Raw genomic sequence first — 26,937 nt, forward strand, 5'->3', positions numbered from 1 at the left:
TAGGAGTGATGTATGTGTTTATGTCTCCTTGTTAGACCTTTAAACTCGGTTGCCCTCAAAGTCAGAAATAAGTAGGAGGCTGTAGATTGGGATTCGTGTAGCAGAGAATGTGGACCTCGAGTGAAAGAAATTTAAGTATACAGTTACGGAAACTGGGTGAAACATAGCCACTATGTGAATGTCTATCTGAGGCTGATCATGCAAACACACCCTCTTCAAAGCGTGCGAAATAGAAAGAGAGAGATATTGATGCACAAGGTGGGATTTAGTTTCCCAGATACTAAGTACAGCTGTCAGTTTCAGGTTTAAAGAGATTAAAGGCATATGCATGTTCATTTTCTGCCTGTTAGACTCACAGGCATGATAATCGGAAACACCGTCGCATGTTTATAAATGTTATAAATTGCTTGTTGGTGAGGTATTTAAGGAAAAAGCTATTAATTAGTTTTTATACAGATCCCACATCATTACGGCCATTATAAATATTATTAAAAAAATCTCTACATTCGGTTTTGTAAAGTACTTTATTGTGGAATAGCACAAACTTCGTCTCTGTCTACTTTTTTCATTCTCTATTATTAAAAACCGTGAATAGTTCCCAGTGTAACATGATGAAGGCCCCTTTACCTCTTGTGCATCGGGACAGATTAAGTAGGTTGACAGTGTTCATTGAGGAGCATGAAGATGTGGTACACTTGCTAACTAAATGTCTCTGCATGCTGCAACATGTCATTTGAGGCTCTGGGGCACTTTAACACATCACGCACCAGTAAAGTGCGCAGTAGAGTTAGCTTTGCTTTCTTTCTTAATCAAAGTGCGCCGAGACAAGAGACACAATGTCTGTGTATGATGTCCAGTTGATGGGAGTTATTTTAGGCACTGTTTCCATGGATCATGGATGAGGTCTGCAGGAGAGCTCAATATAACTGTTTGTTAAGCTGTAACCTGTTGTTTTAACATTTCTACACCCCCCCCCCCCCACACACACACACTGCAGTGATTGAAAACCCTATCAAATATAAATTATAGAATCCTATAAACGTTTTATTTATTTTATTATCTTTTCCAGCTATCACACCAGCTTTTTGTCATGGCACGTGCTCCCAACTCTTTTATCAAAGTAGTTCAAAACTCTTTATTCAATGAAACATTAACGCGTTCACGCGCTAGTGGAAGCATTTACTATGTGGATTGGGCAACATTGCGTTTAAGGGGCGTGTTTACTAGAATGCAGTCACACGGGTCTGAGCTTCAGGTGAAAGCGGCTGCACGCAATGCTGCTGCGCTGAAGTCTGATGATTTCTGTTTGACATCAGTACTGGAGCTTTCTGCATTCACACAACCGGACACCGGTTCTTGAAGGGTAAGTGTCTGACGTGCTTTGTGTGTAGTTCTCTGTTTTTTAAAAAACGGTCACGTTTCATTTTTACTTTGAGGATGCCCCGCGACCAACATACCTGAATAGATGACAATACATTTATTGTATGCATAACTATTAATCAATTTTGGATATACGTTGTAAATATATTATATCACGAATAAGCTCAAGTTTAATATCGTGTTCATCTCTTCGCAGGTGATCTCTGCGGATTTCGGTCCTTATTAGAAAAACCTGCCCGATTTCAAAGGCCGTTATAATCGCTCGAGCGCAACGGGTCCGATGATTTCTTACATGTGTGTGACTGTGAGCCTCAGGTGGACTTTACAGAAAGCAATCTCAAAAAACAAATCATCGGAGCTCAAACTGGTATAACGCCTTAAATATCTTTGAGAGATCGGACACTGGACCACTGAAACTGAAAGCCAGAAGAATGATATAAAATGGCACCTTGCAATCCTGGAAGAGTGATATATTTACTGGAAATGATCCAACGGTCCAAATGGAAGAAAAGGCATTTGTTGTAACTTTTGTTGGTTCTCTTCATCAGCCCTCAAGTCTATGGACAGCTCAGTATTGCTGTCTTCTGAGATAAAGATTCTGAGATGTACAGTCAACAGAGGAAACACTTATAAAGCATGGACACGATTGGGTTTCCCGACTTTTTGATGATGAAAACCATAGGGATCACACGTCTCGTGGTGTTTACTTTAACAGAAGAGGCCTGTTTTAGACCTTAACATTTTTTATTGTTTTGTGAGACTTGAAGAAGAACTATAATGCAGAAGTCAAACAACAGGTATGTCATGAAAATACCACATTTTATTTCAGTGGTATAAACGTTGTGCTTATTAAAGAAGCTCTTATCAAATGTTCCCCAAATGCTTCATACAGATGTTCAACTTGCTCTAACAATATTTTAAACTACTTAAATCATACCATAAAATGCACAGATAAAAACTTTTATTAAAATACCATTATGAGATGCGTTTTAGGTTGCTGTATTTTCTTGACTGTTTTGGTTGTGGAGTAATTCTCTCTCTCTCCCTCTCCCCCTCTCTCTCTCTCTCTCTCTCCCTCCCTCCGTCCCCCTCTCTCTCTCTCTCTCTTCTCCTCTCTCTCTCCCCCTCTCTCTCTCTCTCTTCTCCTCTCTCTTCTCCTCCCTCTCTCTCTCTCTCTCTCTCTCTCTCTCTCCCTCCGTCCCTCTCTCTCTCTTTCTCTCTTCTCCTCTCTCTCTTCTCCTCTCTCTCTTCTCCTCTCTCTCTCTCTCTCTCTCTCTCTCTCTCTCTCTCCCTCCCTCCGTCCCCCTCTCTCTCTCTCTCTCTCTCTCTCTCTCTCTTCTCCTCTCTCTCTCCCCCTCTCTCTCTCTCTCTCTCTCTTCTCCTCTCTCTTCTCCTCCCTCTCTCTCTCTCTCTCTCTCTCCCTCTCTCTCTCTCTCTCTCTCTCTCTCTCTCCCTCCGTCCCTCTCTCTCTCTTTCTCTCTTCTCCTCTCTCTCTTCTCCTCTCTCTCTCTCTCTCTCTCTCTCTCTCCCTCTCTCTCTCTTCTCCTCCCTCTCTCTCTCTCTCTCCCTCTCTCTCTCTCTCTCTCTCTCTCTCTCTCCCTCCCTCCCTCTGCCTCCCTCCCTCGCTCTCTCTCTCTCTCTCTCTCTCTCTCTCGCTCGCTCGCTCTCTCTCTCTCTCTCCGTCCCTCTCTCGAGTATGGACTATAGTTTCACATCCAGGAGACAGCTTTTTAATCTTATTTTCAAGAGCAAAATAGTTAACTGTTCACATAAACTTGAGGTGCTTTTGGCTTGATCCATAAACAAAATGAAGAACTTTGTGGCTTGCAAGAAATGTTGAGTTTAATGATCCGCTCTACGTCGACCAGCATATTATGGAGTTTTTCCTATGTGTTTGTTGACATTCTCTTCAAGCCATTCCTCTAAAGTGTCCGAGTAGTAGATTTCCTCCATGCTTCGCCGGAAAGTAACCCTTAGTGAAACAACTAAGCACCATGTTCTGGACTGCTCAGGTTGTACAGTTTGTTTATGTTGTTAAACGCAACACATTAACCTAAACCTGTATCTCTTGCCAATGTGCATTTATACATAATTGATTGGAGTAGGAATCAATTGGAATGTTTCCCCTATTTACATTTCATGTATTTCACACTTATTACAAAAATGCAAGGAAGATAGTTTGGTAGCAAAGCTGGAAAGAGTTTCTGATAAACCACTCCTCGGATGAATCAAATATTGTCTTTTTGACCTCACTGCCAAGAGACTCCAACTCATACTTTCAATTATGTGTGTAAACATGTTTTACCAGTGCCAGTGAGTTTTTGTATCGTTAATACTTTACGTATATTCCTTTCTATTTGAAGGTTGTCTAGTCAGTGGGTTTGTTGATAAATGTGTTGTTTTATTGTTTATATGTTTGTAGGAAGCTGTCTCTGTGCCAGACCCTCATCTTCATAGCAGTGCTTCTGTGTCCAGGTTGCCTGTCATCTAATCATGTAAGGTGGTCCCTGTCTATTAGCAACACTACATGCTGGCTGTTTTGCTAAGACTATTTGTACGGACAAGCTTGTATAATCAGAACAGTTAGTGTAGCACAACATTGAGGATGTTTTATCAGGACATAGGTTTTTCCTCATTTCAGGTGAAAAAGCAGAACTTGTGTTGAGAAAACCAAGTTTTTACACATATTGCACATATGAGCACTTAAGAAGAATATGACGTTTGGTACTTGCTCTCTCTTTAACCTTTAAGTTTCACTGGCAACTGGGTAAAAGTTTGTTTGTATTGCTATGGACCTCACCCAGTCATTCTCCCAGTTTTCTTTCACGTGTGATCCAAGCTAGGTCTTGTCCAGCAGTCATTATCACCGTCATTCCACTGGAATGGCTTTCACACTCTATTACAGCAACACACACACACAGGATACCAACACGTTCAGTTATGAAGGTAAATCAGTAGCAAAGCTTGAGAGCATGTAGATTATAATTTGTGAACTTGTAAAGTAAGTATTTTTACCTGTGCACTAAAATCTTGAATTGGATGAGTGTGATGTATAAATTATTATTTGAACATTATTTAAAGTAGTTTTGTTACGTGTTTATCAAATCTGAATCTAGGACAACGTGTAAATGTGTGCTATGCATTAGTTTACACATTTGTTAAAATTTTTCTGCAAATTTAAATTCAGAAGATAGATTTGTGAGTTTCGTCCACGAGTGCAAATCTAAACATTCAACTTCAGTTTTTTATTTTACAAGTTTTCACATTGGGGCTGTGAATGTACATTTTAGTGCACAGCTACAAATACTTACTTTACAAGTTTACAAATTAAAATCCACATGCTCTCAAGTTTTGCTACTGATTTACCTTCATATGCAGTTCGCCACAAGATCAAAACCCAATTCTTAACGCTTAACCCAGCGTTCCCAAATCTTCTTCCAAGAAATATATTCCAAACTCAACATTTTTTTTAAAATGTTGCCTTAGGGGGGAAGCTGGTGTTCTGGAGGTGAAAGGTCGGTTTCAATAATGCGCCTTGCCCACGGGCCCCACGGCGGACTGTCATCAACACTAATTTGAGTCTTTGCTCCCATAATGAGGTAGTTCCAGGTCATTCCAGTATTGAAGATGATAGACGCCAGCCATAAAGAACTATTGTGTCAGTGTAAGTGCAGTCATCTTTCGTTTTAACTCTCGCAGTTAGACATCCTGAATTATTACAGGACCTCTATTCACCAGAGAAATCCAGGCCAAATAAGGTCAGAAGACATTCCATTTCATCCTGCCATGATAACCTTCCGTCGAACTGAGCAAAATTCCTTTTCTTTGTATTGTTTAAAGGGTTAATCTTTAGGATGCTCGGCACAGAACCAAAGTCAGATATGTGCCAGTAAACGCACCTTGAGGGATCAAAGTTGGAATGCAACCTCATTGCTCTATTTGTATCCCTAAATTGTTTCATAATCTTGCGACTCGTGACTCTCTGAGTTGCTCAAATTAGATTTATGTGATACCACAGATGAAAATTATTTTAGGAAGAAAAACAGCTGCTCTCTGCGAGGTGGTATAATGATATAGAGGTAGAGAGGGGGGCTCACATTTGTATGAATACACACACATACACACTGACAGACACACCTGGAGGGAATCAAGCAGGGAACCTGCTGTCTCTTCGCTGTCTGTTACTGCCTGTCTGTCTCGGATCAAAGCCAGAAACACATCTAGGAATGAGCGAGTAATGTTATCCTTGAGGACGATTAGTGGTGGTCTGCTAATGTAACGGAGGCTGCGTGTAATAGAGCTGATGTTGGCATCCTCTGTCCTACACTTCCACAAATGTCAAGTCCAGTCTAGCGTGTCCGATGAGCAGGAAGTGTTTCGGTGGTCTCTCATATCATGTGTTTTGAGCTGAAGTATACAATCGAGATGCCTAGTTTAGTTCACTACTTAACATACATGTTTTTAATCACACACAAAATGTACACAAATTTCGGAATTTGCTATTTTCTCCTTTCGTTGACAGGGTCCAATCTCTTTGTTGCTGTTCTGTAACCCTCATGCCCTTTGTTGTTTACATAGTTCCAGTCATCCAGGAAAGCAGAGGTGGGAGGTGAAGGAACACAGATGCAAAGCCAACTGCACTTCATAAATGAATGGGCCTCATGGGGCGGCTGGTCCGTGTGTTCACGGTCCTGCGGGGGCGGAGCCTCTGTCCGTACACGCACTTGCATCACCAGGTAACGCAATCATTTGTTCAGGACTGTCTTTGTTTCTGCTGATTTTCAGTGGTGGTTAATAGTTTAAGGTCTATTTGGATTTGTAGGTGAACACGTTGTACTTGCTACTTTTCCATAAATTACACATGCAGATGTTGCGTCGATTCTTACATTTGAAATCTAGTGGGATTTATTTGAAACTGATATTCATATTTTATATCTTGTGTGGTCCAGATATGACTATTGCTAATATTGATGCAATCTTAAAACTAGGGCTGTTATCAAATAACAGTTATTATCAAATAACAGTTATTGATAATCATGGTCTTTATTATCATCATGACACCCCTTATTGTAATGGATAACAAATGTACTTATTTTGTGGTTTGGTCTGTGATATATGGATATATTATGTTTTCCCTCTAGAAATCTGGTTGGAGGGCCGTGCCCAGGAGATACACGGCAATACAAGATTTGCAACACAAAGGTGGAGTCAATTTCTAACAGTTTATGAAAAATGTAATAGTAATTTAAGTCTTTTTTTACCTCTCTTTAATTTGGTGTGAACATGGTTTTAAGTTATTTGGTTATTAAATTATACAGTGTTTTTAGTGTCATCCAAATCACCAGTGCCATTGCCAATGCTAGAAAAACGAGGGTTCACACTGACAGTTAACAACTTGTTTTGTATCCACTTTACCTCCAAGTATCATTTGGCGAATTAATGTGTTGAGCCTATCTGAAAAGTGTATCAGTGATGCCGCTGGGACTGTTCTGATGACTCAAAAGTGTTAATGAAACCCTCTAGCAGGTTTAGTCAGGTTGTCTTTGCGTGTGTTCTCTTCTGAGTTTTGCATCTATAACATCAGGAGTGTGCCATTGGCTCTGTGGACTTTAGAGAACTACAGTGTAAAGCTTTTAATGACAGACCGCTGGTTGCTGGCAACAGGTACCACTGGATGACCTTTCATGGAGGTCAGTGAAACGTGCCGTGTAACTTGTTTGTTTCCTTTCTCTGACAATATTTGATGATTACTGACTGTAATGATGTCCTCTCACCTCTGCTTCTGCCGACTTTAGGTTCTGACCCCTGTGAGCTCAGCTGCCTGGCCATTGGACACAACTTCTACTACAACTTTGGGCGGGTCCTTGATGGCACTCCTTGCCAATCAGACCAGGGGACTGCCTGTGTGAATGGAAAATGTCTGGTGAGTAGTTGTTCTTTAATACACAGTGTCTATTTACTACCTTAATATAAAGGCAATGTCAGATCAAAAATCATCACAACAGTAGTTGTAACACTTGTAGGCAAATTCTTGCTATTAGTTTTTATTTGCATGTTTGCATTTTTATGTCTTGCCCTGCAGTCATGTGGGTGTGAATTAGGTTTCCATAACATGCAGACTGGAAAGAAGAAGCACATGCATATCAAGACCCAATACCAGCATGTGACAGATTGAATCCATAAGAATCCATAAGTGTGAAGCACACTTTATGTCTTTGGTCGCACTTTTATGTGGCCTCCTGCATCATGGGATTGTGTCATTGATCATTATTTTATTTCACACACCGCTGAGATTAACCAGTGAGAGGCAGAGCAATAGAAGACAGCGATAATGGGATGGGAGGTAACAGAAAGTAATAAATGAGTAGGAGGGTCACACCTGAGAGAAAGGGTTAATTAAATGCTACACAAATTGCTTAGCACAGTTTACTCCTCTACACCTCCCTTTTTCTCCTGGTCTCTGTAGCTTAAGCCAAACTTCTGCCGAGTAAACCTGATCCCTGGCCGGCCCTCATGATCTTGCGGTGGTTCAGAGAAGGATCGCTGTCGATCGGCTGTCCATCTGTTTTTACCTGCCTGTTTGTACCCATGAGCCTAAACATAAACTTCATTGCATGCTACAGTTTACTTTATTGTGGGTTGTAACATCTTGTTTTGTTCACACTGATGGTGTGAGACTGATTTGACCCCTTTTCTTTTAAGATATTTTAAGAATGTAAACACAGGTGCAGTGTACTGTAAAACCAATGAAACCCACATCCAGTTGTTCTGGGAACTGTACACCAATTAGGTGGTTTCATGAATTACCTAAGCTGTGTGCTGTCAAGAAAAAATTACTTTGAATCATTTATTGTTGTATTGTTGATCAGAAAGTAGCTAAATGTTACTTAATATGTTGCTTTCAAAGCCTTGTTGTAAGCATTTTCAATCATAGATATAAATAACAAGATGCTGCATTGGTATCTGTTTCTATTTAATTTACATTTACGCATTTGGCAGTCGCTTTTATCCAAACCGACTTACATTTCATTATCCTATACATTTATCCATAGGTATCTGCAATCCCCTGGGATAGAACCCACAACCTTGCGGTGTTAACGCAATGCTCTTACCACTGAGCTACAGGAGAGCTATTGGCCGCTATACGTAGGTCGACCACCATATTGGAACGGTGCGAGCCGGTCTGTTAACACTCAAAATTACGCTGATTGTGAAGATATTTATTAATGTGTAAACTCAAACATTATATCTGCTACACTTACACATGACAGCAACCAAAGTCAGGAATTTCAATTCCCGTGGTTTTCACAGCCATGGCAGCGGAGTCTTGGGGCATTCTAGTCAACTGTGAGTGAGGTCACTGGACCATTTGGCGGACACGTCTACGTGCCCGGAGTGCTTGAATACACCATCTAGATATTTTTGTCTAGAATTTCTAAAATATAGCATATTTGTGAACCTGGATCCCAAAACCCGTCATAAGGGTTTATTTTTCTATTCAATGGTTTGTAAGGATAGGACAATATTTTGCAGAGAGACAAGTATTTAAAACTCTTGAGGGTGCAAAAATATCAAAATATTGAGAAAATTGCCTTTAAAGTTGTCCATCAGAGGCGCTGAAGCAGGCTGTTGCTACAGGTTTGTTTTAACGCTCTCTATTGGGTTACTGCTGTAATGACATGGGTAACTGAGTGGGTTATTCCCAAAGAGCAATAGCAGCGAGTGAAGTTTATAGGCGTGTTTCTGGCCATTTCTATTCTCGATTTTGCTAAATATTACATTAAATATAAAAAATTACATTTAATTATACATAAAGAATTCGCATGTATTGAAAAATATAAGCAGTTGGTTCCATTATGGAATTTCTTTTATTGAAAATATTGCATTATATTTTGGTTTCATATAAGTCATTGTGTCTATAGAAACCTTGTGTGTGTGTGTGTGTGTGTGTGCAGAAGCCAGGATGTGATTTGATCTTTGGATCACAGCAGCGGGAGGATGCCTGCATGGTGTGCGGAGGCCACAACTCAACCTGCCTTCATCACCGAAATGTCTACCAGTCAAACGGGCAGAATAATGGTCAGCTAAGAAACTACCAGCACTCTCAACAATTCAATCATTACTGAATTCTCCAGTATACTTATTTAGTCTTACTTTTTGTTGGCTGAAATGTTTTTGAACACTGTCAAAGAACTCCACAACGGTGGAATCAAAAGTTCTATTTACAGATTAATGTGAGAGGGTGTGAACAAAAGGAAACAGTCTTTAAAACTTTCTATGAAGAACATTGGCTCTTAGCCATGGAATTCTTAACTAACCTAAGTGATTTCTGCGGGACAGTGACACACACACTCTTTCTCAGTATCTCCCTGTCCACTTACACGCAAACACATAATCTAGACACTTAGAACACTTACACCTCTGACTTTGAACTTCTCCGCTCGAAACAGAACCTCTTTTAAAAGCTTCCCTCGTTCTGCCAAACTGAAAATACAGAGTATTTACATCAGGGACAACATGGCGATAAAACTGGCTTTGTTTGGCCATGCGAAAAGTACTCGGTTTCCCACTCTCTTGCATCTGGATTTCTGAGAGTAGAACAGATTGGAGAATGCCGGGGCAGTGCTCTGTAAAAAGGGTCAAAAGTCAAATTCTGCCGCTCAGAGCGCAAAGCAACTGCATGTGGCAGTTGTGGGAATATGAATCATTAAAACACACGCATATAACTTTTTTCCATGCAGGAGTGTGCACCTGTTGGAGCCGAGTGTGTTTTTTGTGGGCTGAGATACATTATGCTTTCATCTGTGTTATCCAGCAGGACTGTTTGGGTACAACGAGGTCACTATGATCCCTGCCGGAGCCACACACATCAGAGTAACTGATAACAGCAGAAACTATCTAGGTTAGTGCACGGCTCTGTGTGATCTCTCCGCTGGATGTGTTTTTCAACGCAAAAGAGGCAAGGTGCACAGTGTGAGATAGCATAAATTTGTTTTGATGATTAATTTTTTTATTTTGCTCATTTTTTTAAGCGCTTCAAAATGGCCGCTCTCAGTTTGTGATCAATGGGAATTGGAAGATTAGTGTTCCAGGAGAATATAGCGTGGCAGGTACCAAACTGCTTTATCGCCGCTCGGCTGATACCTGGGAGAGTTTTGAAGTTCCAGGTCCTACTCAGGAGGATGTGCACATTATGGTTAGCCTTAAGATGACACAATAAAAACCCTCAAGCTTATGTTTAAGCAAGCATGTTTATAAGTCTACCAGCTGTTTCATTTTTATGAATCTAAATACTGATCTGTTTGTAGGTCTTGTCCACTGATAAAAACTCTGGGATTGAATACGAGTACTGGCTTCCTCCAGACCGCTATGCATTGTATCATGGGAGAAGTCAACTTAGACAGCCTCAACACACAGACAACTATCTGCCCTTTGAACCTCCAACCATTAGCACCACCACAACAACAACTACAACACTCCAGCCAGCCGTGAAACCTCCTTTCTGGGGTAAGCAGCTTTATTTCCTGAAATGTAAAAACAAAAATCTATTATGTCCCCATTATTATCTCTACTATGTAAGCATATACAGCCATGGGAAAAATAAAATACCACTGCAAATTTGAACTAAATCAGCATTTCTAGATGTGGCCATCCAGCGTCTGTTGATTTCTTACAAAATCAAACCTCAAAGGTCATCAAAAGTAATGTGAAAGAGTTGAAGACAACTGTGATAGAAATCGAGGTTAACACATAAAAAAGAACATTACTGTATAAACATTACTTTTGTATTATTGCTTAAAAGTGACTATAACCTTCTGTTCTAGTCTGAAAAGGTCTGAAAAAATACAGGGCATCTTTTCTGTTATTCTGTTTCTCCAGATTTCATTTTATGCAAATAAATGCAAAAATAAAAAATTAAAATGTATTTGGGGGAAATATTGTTTTGTAGGTCACAGAATTAAACAAAAATGATTCTTTTAAACAGTTAACAGTAAATTCAGAAAGATAATTGAAATTTTGAAATGGTCTTTTAGTTTTCCAAAGCTCTGTATACTATTATACTATATTGCTTAAAAGTGTTATTTGTGGTATGACTGTAACATGTTTAAGATAAAGGCGAGGATTTAATATCAATGAAAAAGGTCATTCAAAGTACATTTGATGGTAAATGTTTGCTCAAAGTGCCTCTTTCATCAAAATTTGAATGTTTGAAGTCTTTTGTAAATACAACTTTGATTTACGAGGTCACGCTCTTAGGTCCTGCTGGTAGCTGGCCCTTTCAACATCCATATCAACAGCAACCAGTTTCTCGGCTGGAAAGAGAAGAAAACCGCAGGAACCGCTTGCCTGAGATACATCGTAAAGGTCAGCACATGTAATCAATCTTTACATATAATGCCATATACCTCATTTTAACACCCACTATAAACTTAAGAAGCCTCTTTTTTAAATTGTACATTTTATGTAAAACATTATTTTATAAATGCATACATGTTTCTATCTCTTTTGAAGGCCACTGTGGGAAATGCAGAAGGGTACGGGGAAAAGGGGAGCGCCAGAGACAGTATTGCCAAAAAGATTTTGGTAAGTTCAATCATGTTCTCACTTATTCTTATCTTTAACATTGTGGTTTAACACACAGTATTGTTCTGTTGAAACAGTGTTTAGAGCAAAGGTACTAGAAAAAGTGTATTACGGTCAGGAGACCCGCTACGATATCCAAATCATCCACACGTACCGGAACCGTTACCGCATGGAGCACCGTGAGTTCCTGTGGGCACCCAACAAATGTGACTGTCCATTTCTGGAGGTGGGCCACCAGTACATATTAATGTTGCGACGTCATATCAATTACGAACACACTCTTAATCGCATTCTCTTGGAAGAGGACAGCTACGCTCAGCCTTATCGAGCACGTGAGGACAGCCTGCTTCGCCCCCTAGAGGAGCTCTGTGGTAACAGAGGAATCAGAACTTAGCTCATGTGGTAAACACACGGACACACTTTCCTAACACACTTTTTTTGAAGTTCTTCCCAATAAAAAACAAAGCACAGACAGCAACCCCTCTCTGACATTGATATTAAATCAGTGATGTGACTTTACTGAAGCAATTTGCATTCCGGAAAAGGACAAAGGGAACAGTTAAATAATAAATGATGTCCATGAGGGCAACCAAAGAACAGCGAATAACTAAATGAAGCACTTTAAGAGGACTATTTTACCTTTCTTTAAAACATATACACCAAATCAAATAATATACACAGAATTTATGAGGCTTTTAGCAACACATGTTTGTTCATCGCGAAATACAGTATGTATATGTATATCTTTATCATATATTTTGTGCATTTTGTTGTGTTATAAATATATGTATTTATATATTAACAATATTTGTAACGTAAACCTTGATTTATATATTGTTTTAATATAATCATTTTAAAGGTTTTACCATCAATATATTTGCTATGAAGTCTGACTGTTAAATGATAATGAGTGTGTTTGAGACAAGTTCTACTTCATCACAATGTACACATCTATGATAAGCTTGTCTGTGGAGTAGTACAATTTTGCCAATTAACATTTATTTTGCTCTTTATTTTTGGTGTTTTGAACATTTCTTCCCTTCAACCATTAGCAGACTAAGATTATCTTATTACCTTCATGTGGTTGTCAAATTATAGCCCAGCCTCTCTACAAAACACACATAAACTATACAACGTGTTTTGTTAAAAATATATTTACAAAAATAACTTACATGGCGATGACATAAACCACAAAACTAACATAAACATGCAATTGGAGCTAAACAGGCTGGTTGTCGCTGGGTTATTAAAGTCATTATATCGTAGATAACAGCTTTTTTCTCCCCGTGGCCTCTGATTGGCTTAGATGGTGGGAGGGGCTCGTATTTGGAGCATATGGCTATTACAGCACATATATAAACCACAGATCACTGAAATAAAGCATTGCTCACATAATCTATAAAATGATTTATCTAACGCTTCTACATTCTTAGTAAATGACATTTCACTTTTTTGCTAATTTTATATTCCTTTTGGCAATTTAATAACATCCCCAAAGGTATGCTCATACCGTCCAAAACATGGTTAACATCTTCCATGTGAAATTGCATTTGCTGTGCTGGTCGTTTTAATCCTAACAGGATTAACAGGAGCATCGATGCTCAGTTAATAGAGTCTTCAGAGTGTCCCATTCCCTCCAGGTGAAAATCCCAGTTACCTACTTCCATACCCACTGTCTTTGACACTTCAACTGTCCAGTTAGTACGATTCACACGCTAACGCTAACGTGGCGTTGGGTGTTGGTCCGTCTCTTGATCCGGGCGCGACGAGGGCGTTTGTGATCAGAATGGCAGTGGCACAGGGGACCCAGCAGAAGCCACAGATAAAGAACCACACATGCCCAGCAAGAGGACAGCTTGACCCAGAACGTGGAGTAACTCCCATGGGTGAAGGTGGTCTCCAGGACAGCAGTCTCGTAACTAGAGGACATAGAATGTATTTGTCAGAGTTATTTGTCAGGAAATGTTGCGTGTATGATAAGTAATAAGCCTATAAGTCTATTTAGATGGCCATTCGTAGACATGTACGTATGTGTAAGGAATTATTGCTGACCACACTAAATAGGCTAAAACACTTACAAAAACAATGTAGTACTGTTTACTGTCATTCCAGTGCGTTCTACCGTGACCTCCCTAATCCAGCGAGCTCTTTAACGACTCACCTAAACCAATTAGTGAGGGTCATCATTACGTAGAGGGAGGCTAGAAAGAAGACGAAATGAAAGAAGAAGTAGCTGTAGGCAACACGATGGGTCTCATTGTGGATGACCTTCTGACAGCCTTTGTTCTCATCGATGACAAACTCCTCCTCTGCCAGAAGAGAAACGAAGCAGTTTCTAACATGTCTGGTCAATTTTATGACATACTATTTTATGTTTGTGAAATTCATATCAATCAGAACTTAGATTAAGTAAGATTGTAAGTAAGCAAGATTGTTTTACCGTCTTCTTCCTCTGGGCAGCAGAACCAACAGCTGGCTTTCTGTTCAGGGACATAGAGCGAGGGAATGCCAGATAAAGATGATGTCAAAATATTTAAGTACATCTTGGCAGTGTTTCTAGAATTTAAGCTCATTCATGTTTTCTTCGGGTCTCAAAGTTCATCTCACTAAAAATCAGTGGCGGCCGGCCAATAGAGGGCGCTAGGGCGCCGCCCCCCTTAAGCCACAAAAAAAAAAAAATTAAAACAAAAATAGTAATAATAATGAGAAAAACATCAGTATGTCAATATTTGTGTGTTTTAAATATGGAATGCACCCAGTAATACATGTAAAATATGATACAAAATCATATTTGCAACCTTTCCTCTGCCTGTCTGACCGCTTCATCAGCTCTGGGGCGATAGAGAAAGCGCCCCAAGGAGGCGGGTCTATGTAGCAGTTAAGCCAATTGCTAATTTAAGATATGAATGTATGACATAAAATTTAGCCAATCAGCGTTCTTAAATAGAATCCAAGAAGGGCGATCATTTTATCGCCCCAAGCCCTGATAAAATAAGGACTGGGCTCTAGGGGCGCCATTTTTACTAAACGACAATGGCGAGCGCGGACGTTACTCCTCCAAGATCCAACCCTAACTCGGTGAAATCTCTCCTCCAAGATCCGTTTGAGAGGAGAACTTTGTCGGAGAAAGTTCGGGTGAAAGAGCTGGGCCCAGATCAACCTGACCTCTCAATCAAACAGCAGGCTAGCGAAAAAGGGAAGCAGTATATGCGCGGCTTCTCCCGTAGCTTCACACACACACACACACGTTTCTTTGTATATAGTTGACCTTAGCATAAAAATTATTCAGTTATATATGGTACTCTAAAAAATGTTAATAGTGTGTTTGCTAATATTACTGTATATATGTTTTGTATCAATTAATTGTTGCAGTTCTGGAGCACATTAACAATTAGTTACATTTAGTTTGATCATAAAATACTTTATGCTATTCTTCCAGTCAAAGGTTTGAGTTCAGCCACTTCATATCCATTTCTATATTATACATCCTTTATACAGTGTAAGAATTCCTATAAACTTTATAATAATTTAATGTTATTGTCCACTTTCCACTCTGTTCTGACAGCATGCATATTGTGTTGCCTATTTACTACCAATGGCACCAACAGCCTTTCCAAAAGATGTTACTTATATGTAGAAATAGTCAATTGTTTACAAGTTCAGTTTAAATGCAAATAAAAGGCTTGTGTTTGTGCATCATGATGTTTATGTTTTTGTGTACGAATGCCTCAACTTTTTAATATTGGCATTAAATAATTACTGACTATTTCACTGAGCACTGCTGTCCTGCAGTTTGTGTTAAATTTTATTGCGATGGTTACGGAAACAAAAAAGTATGGCACAGCCCCACCGAGAATATTTTTCACCAGCCGCCACTGCTAAAAATACTTCAAGACTGAAAGAAGCATACCTGGAACTCATAGCGGTAGACCTTTATCATCCAGAAAGGACCAAAGACCTCCGCTAAGTATGAAGCCTCATTACTAGAACAGAAAAGGATTTAGTATGATTATTAACATCCCGAATCAATACTTTGTCTGTCTGAAAAGATGTACGATGCCCACCATGCAAAGAGAACGCAGCAGTACATGATCGCAGCACCAATAATGGCCACAGCATTGCCTTCATTTTGAATTTCATCCCGGCTGACTTTGGGGTAGCACACTGTAATATTGACCCCCTGATACTCCACTGAAAGCACACAGAAAAACAGAATGAGTTGATATCATTTTGACACACATATAGATTAAGTTTGCATGTTTTTTCCTTAGGCTCAGGACACACAAACATCCTTCAGGATTTATAGTTCTCCTCCACATTCCTGGAATGAGGGGTTTGCATTAAAAGCAAACGCTCTGCTGTTTAAAGACAATGGTTAATTATGCGGGATAAGAGTGTCACATTTACACACTCAGTTTAGGAATTCCATCTGAACCGAGCCGGTGACCCATTACTGTGGATATTGTGTGTTGAGCGTTTGAAGGAGTTTCTCTGAGATGGGATTAAACTCCCAGCATGCCTCAGAGTGCCCTGCAGTCTTTTATGATGAAGTTAAGGAACGTTACATGATACTACAAATACTAAAAAAATGTGCAAAAAATTCTTCCCATAAAAAGTCTCACAAAAGCAATCCTGCATTATTAGTCTCGCCACATGTAACATTTCAAGCTCTTCATTACCACGCTAAAATCAAAACTCTGTGGCAAATTGAAATAATTATTTTTACAGTCTTGACACTCAACAGGGGCTGTGATTCTTCCTCTCTCTGGCGTGTACCACCAGTATCACATCTGCATTTCAAATGGTCAAAAGAAACGCTCTCGACTACATCTGCGTTGCATGCTTGAGAGCTGTTCTATGACCTCAGTCAACAGAGCGTTTCTGCCTGGAAATCTCATTCATCTTTGTCATATGCTGAGCATGTACCATTCATTACCTTCATAGTAGGCCACGCCAGTGAAAGCCAGTTCGGAGGATTTTGCAGGCTTCATTGATGTCTTTTTTGGTTAATTACTTTGTGATTACAACAGGTTTGATTAACTCAACTACTTCAGTGTTTAGTCATGTTTGCCACAGTGACACTCTGAGCTTATATGCTGCCAGGGGTAATAGTTTTGCAAACTGGACAAATGGATGTTATAAATCAGATTTATCTTATCACACTGATGTGATTGTTAGTTTAGTCTCTTCAATACACATGCAAACTACAGAATGTGTTTTGTTACACAATGAATTTACAAACAACTTGTGATATAAATCCAAAAAATGAACAGCAAAGCTGACAAAAATGTTAATATTTGGTGGAAAAAATATTATATAAAATAAAAGTTGGTGATTCATATTCTTATGTCCTTATATTAATATTTCATTAACGTGCAATGCAAGTTGGTGATTCATATTCTTATGTCCTTATGTTAATTTTGCATTAACGTGCAATGCAAGTTGGTTATTCATATTCTTATGTCCTTACATTAGATTAGATGATTAGATTAGATTCAACTTTATTGTCATTACACATATACAAGTACAGTGTAAGAAATGTAGTTTAGGTCTAACCAGAAGTGCAATTAGCAAGTGCAGGATATATAGTGTGCATAAATACAGAATGCAGTATTAGAAAAATTCTATACAGTGGGCATGGACTAAGAAAATACTTAACAGAAAGAAACCCACCATATGTTAATATTGCATTAACGTGCAATGCAAATTGGTGATTCCTATTCTTATGTACTTATGTTAATATTGAATTAACGTAAAATGCAAGTTGGTGATGCATATGCTTGCATACGTTATGATAGGCAAAAGCAAAAGAGCGGAGGGAGAGTAGTCTGAATTGGGTTCTAGTACTCTGCACTAGCTCACACATCGAACTCACAGCGCCAGCCGCGAGCGTTTCCAAGTCAGCGTGGATCGCATCAGTTGACGTTGAGCTCTCAACGATCAACGTCTCGTGCGAGATCACCGCGCTATGACTCACGTTCTCTGTGCACTCGCTCATCTAGTCAGATGATGTCCTGTGAGGACAGCGATTGGCTCATGTCTCAGACCTTCCCCGAGGTGATTGGTTTAAGTGACGATGCACTCTGCACGTGACCTCTACAGTGAGCTTACTCCCGCTCCTGATACTACTTCGCCCAATGAGTGGATTTATACCCTCCCTGTTTCACAACGCTTTACCATTATGGTTAGAGGAAAGAATCGCACTTGAAGCATGTATAGGTATATGGACTATAACCTACTTATTTTATACGACCGGTTGTGTATGTATTATAAATGAACTCTCGTTATTTGGTGAGAAAGTTACTCGATTTATCAGTCGAGGTGGGTTATACATAAACGAGTGAACGGTGATTGGCCAAATCACTACTTTAAGACATGCGCATGCGCGCCGCAGCTAAGCGCTTAACAAAGTAGACAAAAAATATGACTTTATATAAGAAGTTAAGTTTAGTTTTGTCATTCCAGCCACGTAAAAACAGTGGACGGGACAGACAAGACAGCACTTTGTTAATCAAGTCCCAGATTTAATGGACACTAATAATAAATAATTTAACTTAAGAAAAATAATTGCTAGTCATTCCAAGACAGGGTGATCAAACACAGTCATATATAAATGACTATGCCATGATTTTGCTTCCCAGATACCCTTTATAACGAAAATTGCATTCATTTGGTTATCTATTATAATACAGGACCTTAAAATAGGGTTATCGTGAACAAATCATCTTCATACAAATCCTCTTAACAACAGCAAGAATCACGTTATAACATTAAAGAATCCTAGTTACCTTTCTCAGGTGGGCGGCTGGAAAGGGCGGAGAATGTCAGGTACATGACATAACAGCAAATGATGGATGCTTGCAGAAGTCCCGAGCGGGGCTGCTCTAAGAAGCAGAACAAAACCGACTGTCAGTTTGCTATTATACATTATACGTATAAACTTTCTGCCTTATAATAACATTTTTGCTTAATTTGTTGTCTGTCTAAGCAAACTTCGTTTTAAAAACATATACAGACGAAGAATACATCACTAACTTTGCTGAACGCAGGGTGTTAATGCAATGAAAGACATGATAGTGCATAGGGCCAAGTTTGTCCATAGCAGGCCTTTATTGAGGTGGCATCCAGCTGGGTGAGTGTAGTATTTGTACATGAAAGTGAAGGCCATTGTTGCGATTGTGTAGAAAAAGAGCGTAGCACACATGACTGCCACATACCACCTCTTATTCTCAGCTGCACCGGTTAACCTGTGGATGAGAGACAGTGTGAGATCATTTGTTGCCTCAAGTGTAAATCTAAAACAAGCATTCACACTACTGTGTGTTTCCATACTCTGAAAGAGCTAGTTATGTGCTGCCCAGGAAATCCTATTTTGTTCAGTGCATTAAGTGATGAAATGGCTCAAAGTAGTTTCTGAAAACATCTGGAAGAATGATGGATGTCAGAAGGCGAGCAGGAGGATGAGTTTCAATGTTTGTGTGTGAATACGTGAGATACCAGAGAGACAAACAGGAAGGGAGTCAGAGGCAAGATTATCTGAATCTCGGTGAAGTCTTATCATTCCAGAGTGAGATATGATTTAGACATCAACCAGATGTGGTCTTAGTGTTTCGTTGTCTAGCAAAGAGTTCTTTCTCATAGTAGTTATTATGTATTACATACCCTTGAGCCTGGTCCTCTCACTTACCAGTTTTTATTCCAGGTGTGTGCGAAAGCAGTGATGAGAATGAGCTGAATGAGAATGAAAGCAAAGCCTCCCACCACTCCAACGTAATGCCAGGCTACAAAGCGAGAAAATTTAGTCAAACAACTGCATTTTATGTTAGTAAAATATAAGAATGAAATGACCTCAAAGCAGAGTGCAAGAACAAGATTCACCATATTTGAAACAAGTGAAATCCAGCCATGATGAGATTTAAAGGATATACAGTACATCTGAAGAGTAACTCCAATGTCATAATTATGAACCATAATATCAAAATGTTTATTATTATTTTATCATGTTTTATTTTGTTCTATTAGTTAGCTGTATATTTTGGGGGTTATTTTTTGACTTATCAAATTAAAGCAACTGCAGTTTGATGTGTTTATAGTGCCCCCTGTAGGACGTGTATAATAAGTGCTCATATGACCCAGAACCATCATCAACATTTTATCATAATCCCTTTAGATAGACTGTTTTCTCACCATGCAAAAAGGATTCTGTGGGAATAAAGAAGGCAGCAGCAATCATTCCAAGCAGGGTGATGAACTTCAGAAACCAGAACCTAAGTAAGGATCAGGAGAAAATGTAAGCGTAAATGTTTCTATATAAAGTTATAAAAAATGTAATTACCCATTAAATGTATGTGTATGATCTAGAGAGATTAAGGGATAATTCACCCCAAAAATAACATTGTTTATTCGTTAACCCGCCCGTTAATTCGTTGACATGTCATTTCAAACCTCTATGACTTTTTTCTTCTGCAGAACACAAAATATGTGACCCTGGACCACAAAGGGTCACTTTCTTAACATTGAGACTTATTCATCACGTGAAAGCTGAATAAATAAGCTGTCATTTGTTGTATGGTTTGTAGGTATTTGGCCGAGTTACAACTATTTCTAAATGTTGAGAAAATCGCTTATTAAGGTTGTCCATGAGAGGCACTGTAGCAGGCTGTTGTTAAGAAGAAACAGGTTTGTTTTAACGCTCTCTATTGGCTTATCCCTGTAATGGCGTTGTGAAGAGTAGAGGAACCCGAATGCAGAAATTCTAAGCTTTACATAGATACCGAAATTAAGTGGGTAATTCCATAAGAGCGGGCAGCAGCGAGCGTTTGTATGAGTGTTTCTGGACATTTTTGTTTGTGATTATGCTGCATCGACTCACAAAAATGAAGTTTTGATATATTAAGGTTAATTTGACATAATATCCTAATTATTTTTTGCTATAAATGAAAAAATGAACTATGCATTAACTAATTGTTAACAAATTATTGTAAAGTGTTACCGGTTCTTCTGGTTCAAAAATAGTTCTTCTATGGCATAGCTGTGTAAACCCTTTTTTAAGCACCTTTATTTTTAAGAGCGTGGCTCCCTTTGACTTCCATTCTATGAACACAAAACCACTGAGACATTTCTCAAATTCTTCAATTGCATAAGTCATGAGGGTGAATAAATAATATTTTTTTTAAATCTTAAACATTGTATTGCAGAACACATAGTAATGTCACTAATCTTCATAAAGATGCACAGATTGATAATGATGATAGAGAGTCACTGACCCGTTGTGGATGAGGGCTCTAAAATCCTGACTGGATTTGACATCAATCAGAAAGATGGCCATCGTCAAGTAGAAACAAGCGGTGCCAAAGCACACTCTGTAGACAGCAGAGTACCCCACCAACATCTGACAGTCCCCTCCACCATGAGCCTCATCACAAACCACATTAAAGAAAGGCACCTGAGGAAAAGTGTGGTCTCAAGATTTGACTTCCTATAAATGAGGCATGGTTTTGGCTGCCTACATCAACAGTTTTACAGCAATAAATGTAGGATGTAAAACAGAAAGATATATCATACGTACATTTTCTCTCACTGCCTCTGATACAGTCTTAGACAGCATGAGACAAGAGACAGTACAGGCCAGGATGTGGAATAAAGTGTACATGACCCGTGTACTGGAGGATGATTTGATAGGTGGACAGAAGGAACAGCACAGTGAACAGGGTGCTGGGCCACAGCAACAGCATATCTGTCCGAAAAATAAAGACAAGTTGATTGAATGACAGGGTACCAGGTCTCCATCTAAGTTTCAGGGATAGCGTGGAGGAGGGTTTGAGAATAATATAGATCACTTAGAGCATCCGGATTTGTCTGATGGATCAGGGCTTGTGGTCTTGATCAGGGGTTCCCAAAGTGAGGGTGGGGTCGCAAGAAGATTTCCAGTAATCTTTTTTTTATTATTAGAGAAATACCATATGTAATCAAAAAGTTAAAAATAAAACCAGGCAAATAAAAAGCCTTAAGCCTTAGGTGAGGTGATTACGTCACAATAACGACATTAGCAACCGCATTTGGTTAGGTGCAGCAAGCCCATTAACAGTTCCAGGTGCATGCAGATTATTTTTAAGGCTTTAAGTTTATTCTTATTTGTCGAAATGAAACGTTGATATTGACCTAAGACAACGCAGGGAAGCTAGCGAAGGAGGGCAGTCAGAGGGGCCATATCTTCAGGTTCGAAAAGAGGCACATCCATCAGATCTCGAATCGGTTTGATGAAATTCGAGCATCTGTAGTACTAGTTCGTAGTTTATGTATAACAAGTAAAGTAATGAGTAAATAAATATAAAATAATAATATGTTAAACTGTGCTCTTTTGTGCTGTCATTATGCGCATTTGGGTAGAATAGGTTTGTACCATTTGTATACTTTAACCACCTCTGTCACTGGCACTGTTACTTTGGCGGTAGCGGGCTGAAAAGTTTGGTACCCCTGGTCTAGATGAGGTCCAAGCATCTTTTATCCTTAGCTAAACCCAGAAATATAGCTATAAAACAATTTCCCACTGAGTTCCACAGATTAACAAATCGTATGAAAGTATAGATCTGGAAGATACAAAATATGTTTTTAATAAGAAAGTAAAAAACAAAGTATTTACTGTATAGCCAAAGATGAGAGCACCATAAATAGCAAGATGTCCAAACCTTTAATGCCTTAACATTTAAATAGCAAACTCATTATTTACATTACTGTTAAACGTGCTGGCTTCTCAAGCTTAACATGGGTAACTTGTTAAAAAACTAGTTGAACATATCCGCCAGGGTTCGTACAGGTTAGGGAAAGTTTTTTCCGAGCATGGATTCCCATTTCGTAACAAGGGTTCTCAGTCCCTTATTGGACAAATCTCCCGGAAAAGCTCACCCACACGTCATCCAGCAAGCGAAAAAGCACATGCGAGCGTGAGAGAAAGAGCACGCCCACATGTCAACCAGCCAACTGACGGAACTTTTGCTGTGTTTGTTTGCTCACTGCACATCAGTGACCAATGTTATATAAACAGGACTGGACATCGTTTGAAACTGTAGGATGGCACCGACCCAGCGCTAAAAGATGCCGGACATGAACCGCACACGGTATGTCAAACTAAGTCATATGTCTGTGTGTTGTTGGCAATTGGCATGTATGTGCATAATGTAAACAACAGGAACTTATGCAATACTACTGTATAGGTACTCAAGATAAATATGAAATTGGCAGAAACAGCGTGTGTTAGCTCATCTTTAATGAACCTTTTTAAATTATGAACCATAAAATTATTTATGTCTTTGACTTCTTACTCTGATAAGAAAACATAAATACACCTGATCAATTTGTAAAGATTTGCTAAAACAAATTGTCTTAAATAACATTAAAACCTCCTTTAATGTTTTACCATTTGTTGATCTTTATAAAATCACTTTCACTTTGTGTGGACTCGAGACAAGTTAAAGTTACTTTGGTATAAATCATCCTCGAAAAAGTTTACATTTATCCAAGTATTTTTGTAGCTAATGAAGGACAGAGTGAATTTACACTGACAAACAACTCCCAAAGCTGATGATGGTAGACTGAGTCATTCATCCTCTTAATACTATTTGACAGCACGCATTTTCCTTGATGTCTGTTTTACCTTCTCATACAAAACAACAACACCGTCATTTTCATAATTTAATAGCCAATATTTTATGAGACCTTAGTTCTTGAAATTATGGAGTTTAATGAATAAAGGGGCTCCCAAAAAGCATGTTTGCATGTACATTATAAAGTAGTCTATGGCCATCTGACAAAACTGAACACTAAGTTCTATAAAAAAGAAGGTTGATGAAGCAATTTATGTCACAATCTAAAGAAATAGTGTGAAGGTGACAATCGGGTCTAAAACAAATAAGTATAATGTAAAATAAAGATTGCCATAATATTCTCACGTCTGTCATCACTATAAAATGAATTTGCTCTCACCTGATAAGCCATCATGTTCAGGAAATAGTTGTAGGCACCGCTGTGCTGTGAAGCTTGAGCAGTCGACATAGCTTCTTATTTGGCTTACATTATCAAGTAAGCTTAGTCATTAAAGAACTCCAGCAAAAATTATATTATCTTACAAAATATATGGTGTTAGCAGTGAGTCAGGGTGCTGCAAGAACAGTAGGAGGTCGCTAAGGTTTATATTAAATAATCCTCATCAAGTTTCTCCCATAAGCCAACGGTGAGCCTTGTCCTACGCAACCCCAACCGCACACTCTCATGTTCCATACACTTTCTAACTGTCTTTCCATTTACTATGTACTCCCTGAGGCCATTGAAGGGTGCCAGCAGAGCGTGTGAGCGAGGGTGGATGCCCAGTTGCCCTCCCTACAGTCGCCTCTACTCAACCAGGCAGATTAGGCAATGGAGAAGGGAGGGGAGACAGGTTGCATGTGTTAGCCCATCTGTCCCTCCCTTCCCCCAGACGCTCTCTTTTCTGTACCAGTGAAAGCCACTGGAGCGTACAGCCTTGCATATTCGATAGGATTGCACTAGGGTCCTAATCGGTTTACTGCAAAATAATGTAATTACTTGCGATATTGTGATTTCTCTGGCAAGGAAGAAATATTTTTAAATTCCCCCATTTTTGGCTAAGGGGCACCTTAGGAACCGCCCACTGGCCTGACTTTAAAGAGGCCATGCGTGTAATCCAGTCATTAATGCCATAACCCAGAAACAGGGTAGAGAGGCAAATGAATGGGCTGTTTGGAGGAATGTACACGCAGAACCCACATTCTTTTGCATTGCCCACAAACTTTGCAAGCAATAGTGGTACACTTTAAATAAAAACTGTTAAATATGGCAGACTGGATGTAGTAATTCTGCACAAATGGACTCAATAATAATATGTTGAGTGAATTGGACAGTAAAAACTGTGAAGTGGATCAGCATCATATTATTGATAATGTATGATGTCTCTGTAACATCAAAAGCTGTGTGAGCATGCAGAGTACTCAGTAAATCTAAATTTGGGTCAGTGTGTATGTGTGGATGCGTGCCGGGATTATCCTGGAGTTTTTAGTCCTCGTCTCAGCCTGGGTGACCTTCTCTACGGTAGTGTGACACGTTAATCCAGACAGCAGGGTCTGGCCAACACGACCCACTTGAGCACTGCCATCTTCAGTTAAAAATGATCACTCATGTTGCAATAGACTACACAGAATGATGTGGAATACATTTGAAGAGATTTCATTTACAAAGACATATCAATCACGTTTTTTTATTGAGCATTCCAATTACTATCAGTCAAACTGCAATTGGGTTGTTTTGATTAAGTAATTATAACTAACACAATAAAACACAACAAAAACATGATAACACAATAAAGTTTTTGCAGATATACTCTTCATTTGCCCATCAAATGTCTTAAGTAGCACGGGAACATTTTAGTAAAAGCCAAAAATACATGGGTCAAAATGATCGATTATCACCAAAATATTAAGTAAAGATCATGTTCCATGAAGATCTTTTGTAAATTTCAAAATGCAAATATATAAAAACTTCATTTTTGTTAGTGGATGGCCTGCTACAGTGCCTCTGACTCAATAATTTTATTTTTGTGCACCCTCAGATTCTAGAGTTTTAAACGGTTGTATCGATTGTCCTGTCCTAGCAACCCATAAATCAATAGAAACCCTAATTATTCAGCTTTCAGATAATGTAAAAATCTCAACTTCTATTTAAAAAACTGACACGTTAGGGGCGATTCACAATTGCCGTCTTTTGTGTGCATAAATAAAAAAAAATTATGTACGCGCAGCAAACTTGCACAAATAGAGAGCGACACGGTTGTGGCAGGGTGCCACCACATCGATATGGAAATAGTTCAAGTTTACAGAGTGCCGCACGGTTTTAGACACTACATGGCAATCGCCTCCAAGACCGGTTTTGTTGTCCAAGGTCACAAATATTTGCTCAACCTATAAATTGATAGTTCACCCAATGGAAATTATTTTAGCATTTACTCATCCTCAAATTGTTCCAACCCTGTATAAATTACTTAGTTCTGCTGAACACAAAGAAATATATTTGGAATAATGTAAGCCATTTTCTAGTCAAGAAACAATGCTAGTCAAATGTCACACTGTTAGAACAAATACCAAACAGTGGAAATAACTCATGGGAAACATTTATTATATGCTTTTTTAAACACACATTTTTACTGCTTAAGAAGAACTGCTAACTCACCTATAAAAAGTTTCCTCAGACGCCTGTGCTGTGCTCCAAAGTTAACTTCCGGTCTGTGTTTGGCTACAATATGTGATTTGTTGACAATATTATATTAATATTAACCTAATAATTAATATTTTTGTATATTTTAATTGTATTAAATTTAAACAACTCCTCAGCTATAGATTCTATAACATAATATGTAATATTTTATTCTGTATTAATAAAATAAAATAAAATAAAATAAAATAATAAAATAAAATAAAATAAAATAAAATAAAATAAAATAAAATAAAATAAAATAAAATAAAATAAAATAAAATAAAATAAAATAAAATAAAATAAAAAGTAAGTAAGTAAGTAAGTAAGTAAGTAAATAAATAAATAAATAATAACAAAACAAAACAAAGAAAACAATTAAGTTATACCGAAAGTTAGGTTTGGGCCACATAACGAACGGAACTAAAGCATGTTTGCACACATTACCAACAAAACACAGACATATGACTCAGTTTCGCTTTAACGCATTCGGTTCATGTCCGGCATTTTTTTCAAACGATCTCCAAATTTAGCTTTATATGCACTGATTATATAACATTGAAATGACTTGAACAAACAAACACACATCAACTTCTATCACTATCGCAAGAGTAACCAGCTGCAGGCCCAAAGCAGGCAATCTTGATGGTAAACAGGTCTTCCAATTGCTATTGGTTGACGTGTGGGCGGTATATTTCTTTCGCCTTGCCATGGGCA

General features: G+C 38.7%; 2 protein-coding genes across 3 annotated transcripts; one reads left to right on the top strand and one right to left on the bottom strand.

The window, feature by feature from the left end:
• Positions 1-1,069: 1,069 nt before the first annotated feature.
• adamtsl5 (ADAMTS like 5) lies at positions 1,070-13,364 on the top strand. 2 transcript variants are annotated; one of them, XM_079453938.1, is made up of 14 exons: positions 1,070-1,363; positions 1,577-2,177; positions 3,803-3,875; positions 5,959-6,116; positions 6,522-6,582; positions 6,965-7,070; positions 7,176-7,303; positions 9,336-9,459; positions 10,196-10,282; positions 10,413-10,576; positions 10,689-10,887; positions 11,638-11,745; positions 11,893-11,964; positions 12,042-13,364. In XM_079453938.1, exons 2-14 carry the CDS (start codon positions 2,158-2,160, stop codon positions 12,356-12,358), a joined length of 1,617 nt encoding a protein of 538 aa, XP_079310064.1. In that variant the 5' UTR covers positions 1,070-1,363; positions 1,577-2,157; the 3' UTR covers positions 12,359-13,364. The 2 variants fall into 2 exon arrangements, with proteins under 2 accessions (XP_079310064.1, XP_079310065.1); XM_079453939.1 differs by having other exon boundaries at positions 10,199-10,282.
• On the bottom strand, positions 12,452-24,422 carry serinc4 (serine incorporator 4). The gene is made up of 12 exons (XM_079454144.1): positions 23,947-24,422; positions 21,533-21,700; positions 21,231-21,409; positions 20,152-20,231; positions 19,652-19,745; positions 19,000-19,211; positions 18,753-18,848; positions 16,029-16,155; positions 15,875-15,947; positions 14,405-14,444; positions 14,126-14,273; positions 12,452-13,883 (listed from the first exon to the last, which is right to left on the bottom strand). Exons 1-12 carry the CDS (start codon positions 24,013-24,015, stop codon positions 13,673-13,675), a joined length of 1,497 nt encoding a protein of 498 aa, XP_079310270.1. The 5' UTR covers positions 24,016-24,422; the 3' UTR covers positions 12,452-13,672.
• Between the last annotated feature and the right edge of the window lie 2,515 nt (positions 24,423-26,937).

The sequence above is a fragment of the Barbatula barbatula genome, assembly GCF_947034865.1.
Source record: "Barbatula barbatula genome assembly, chromosome: 1".
Taxonomy (NCBI): domain Eukaryota; kingdom Metazoa; phylum Chordata; class Actinopteri; order Cypriniformes; family Nemacheilidae; genus Barbatula; species Barbatula barbatula.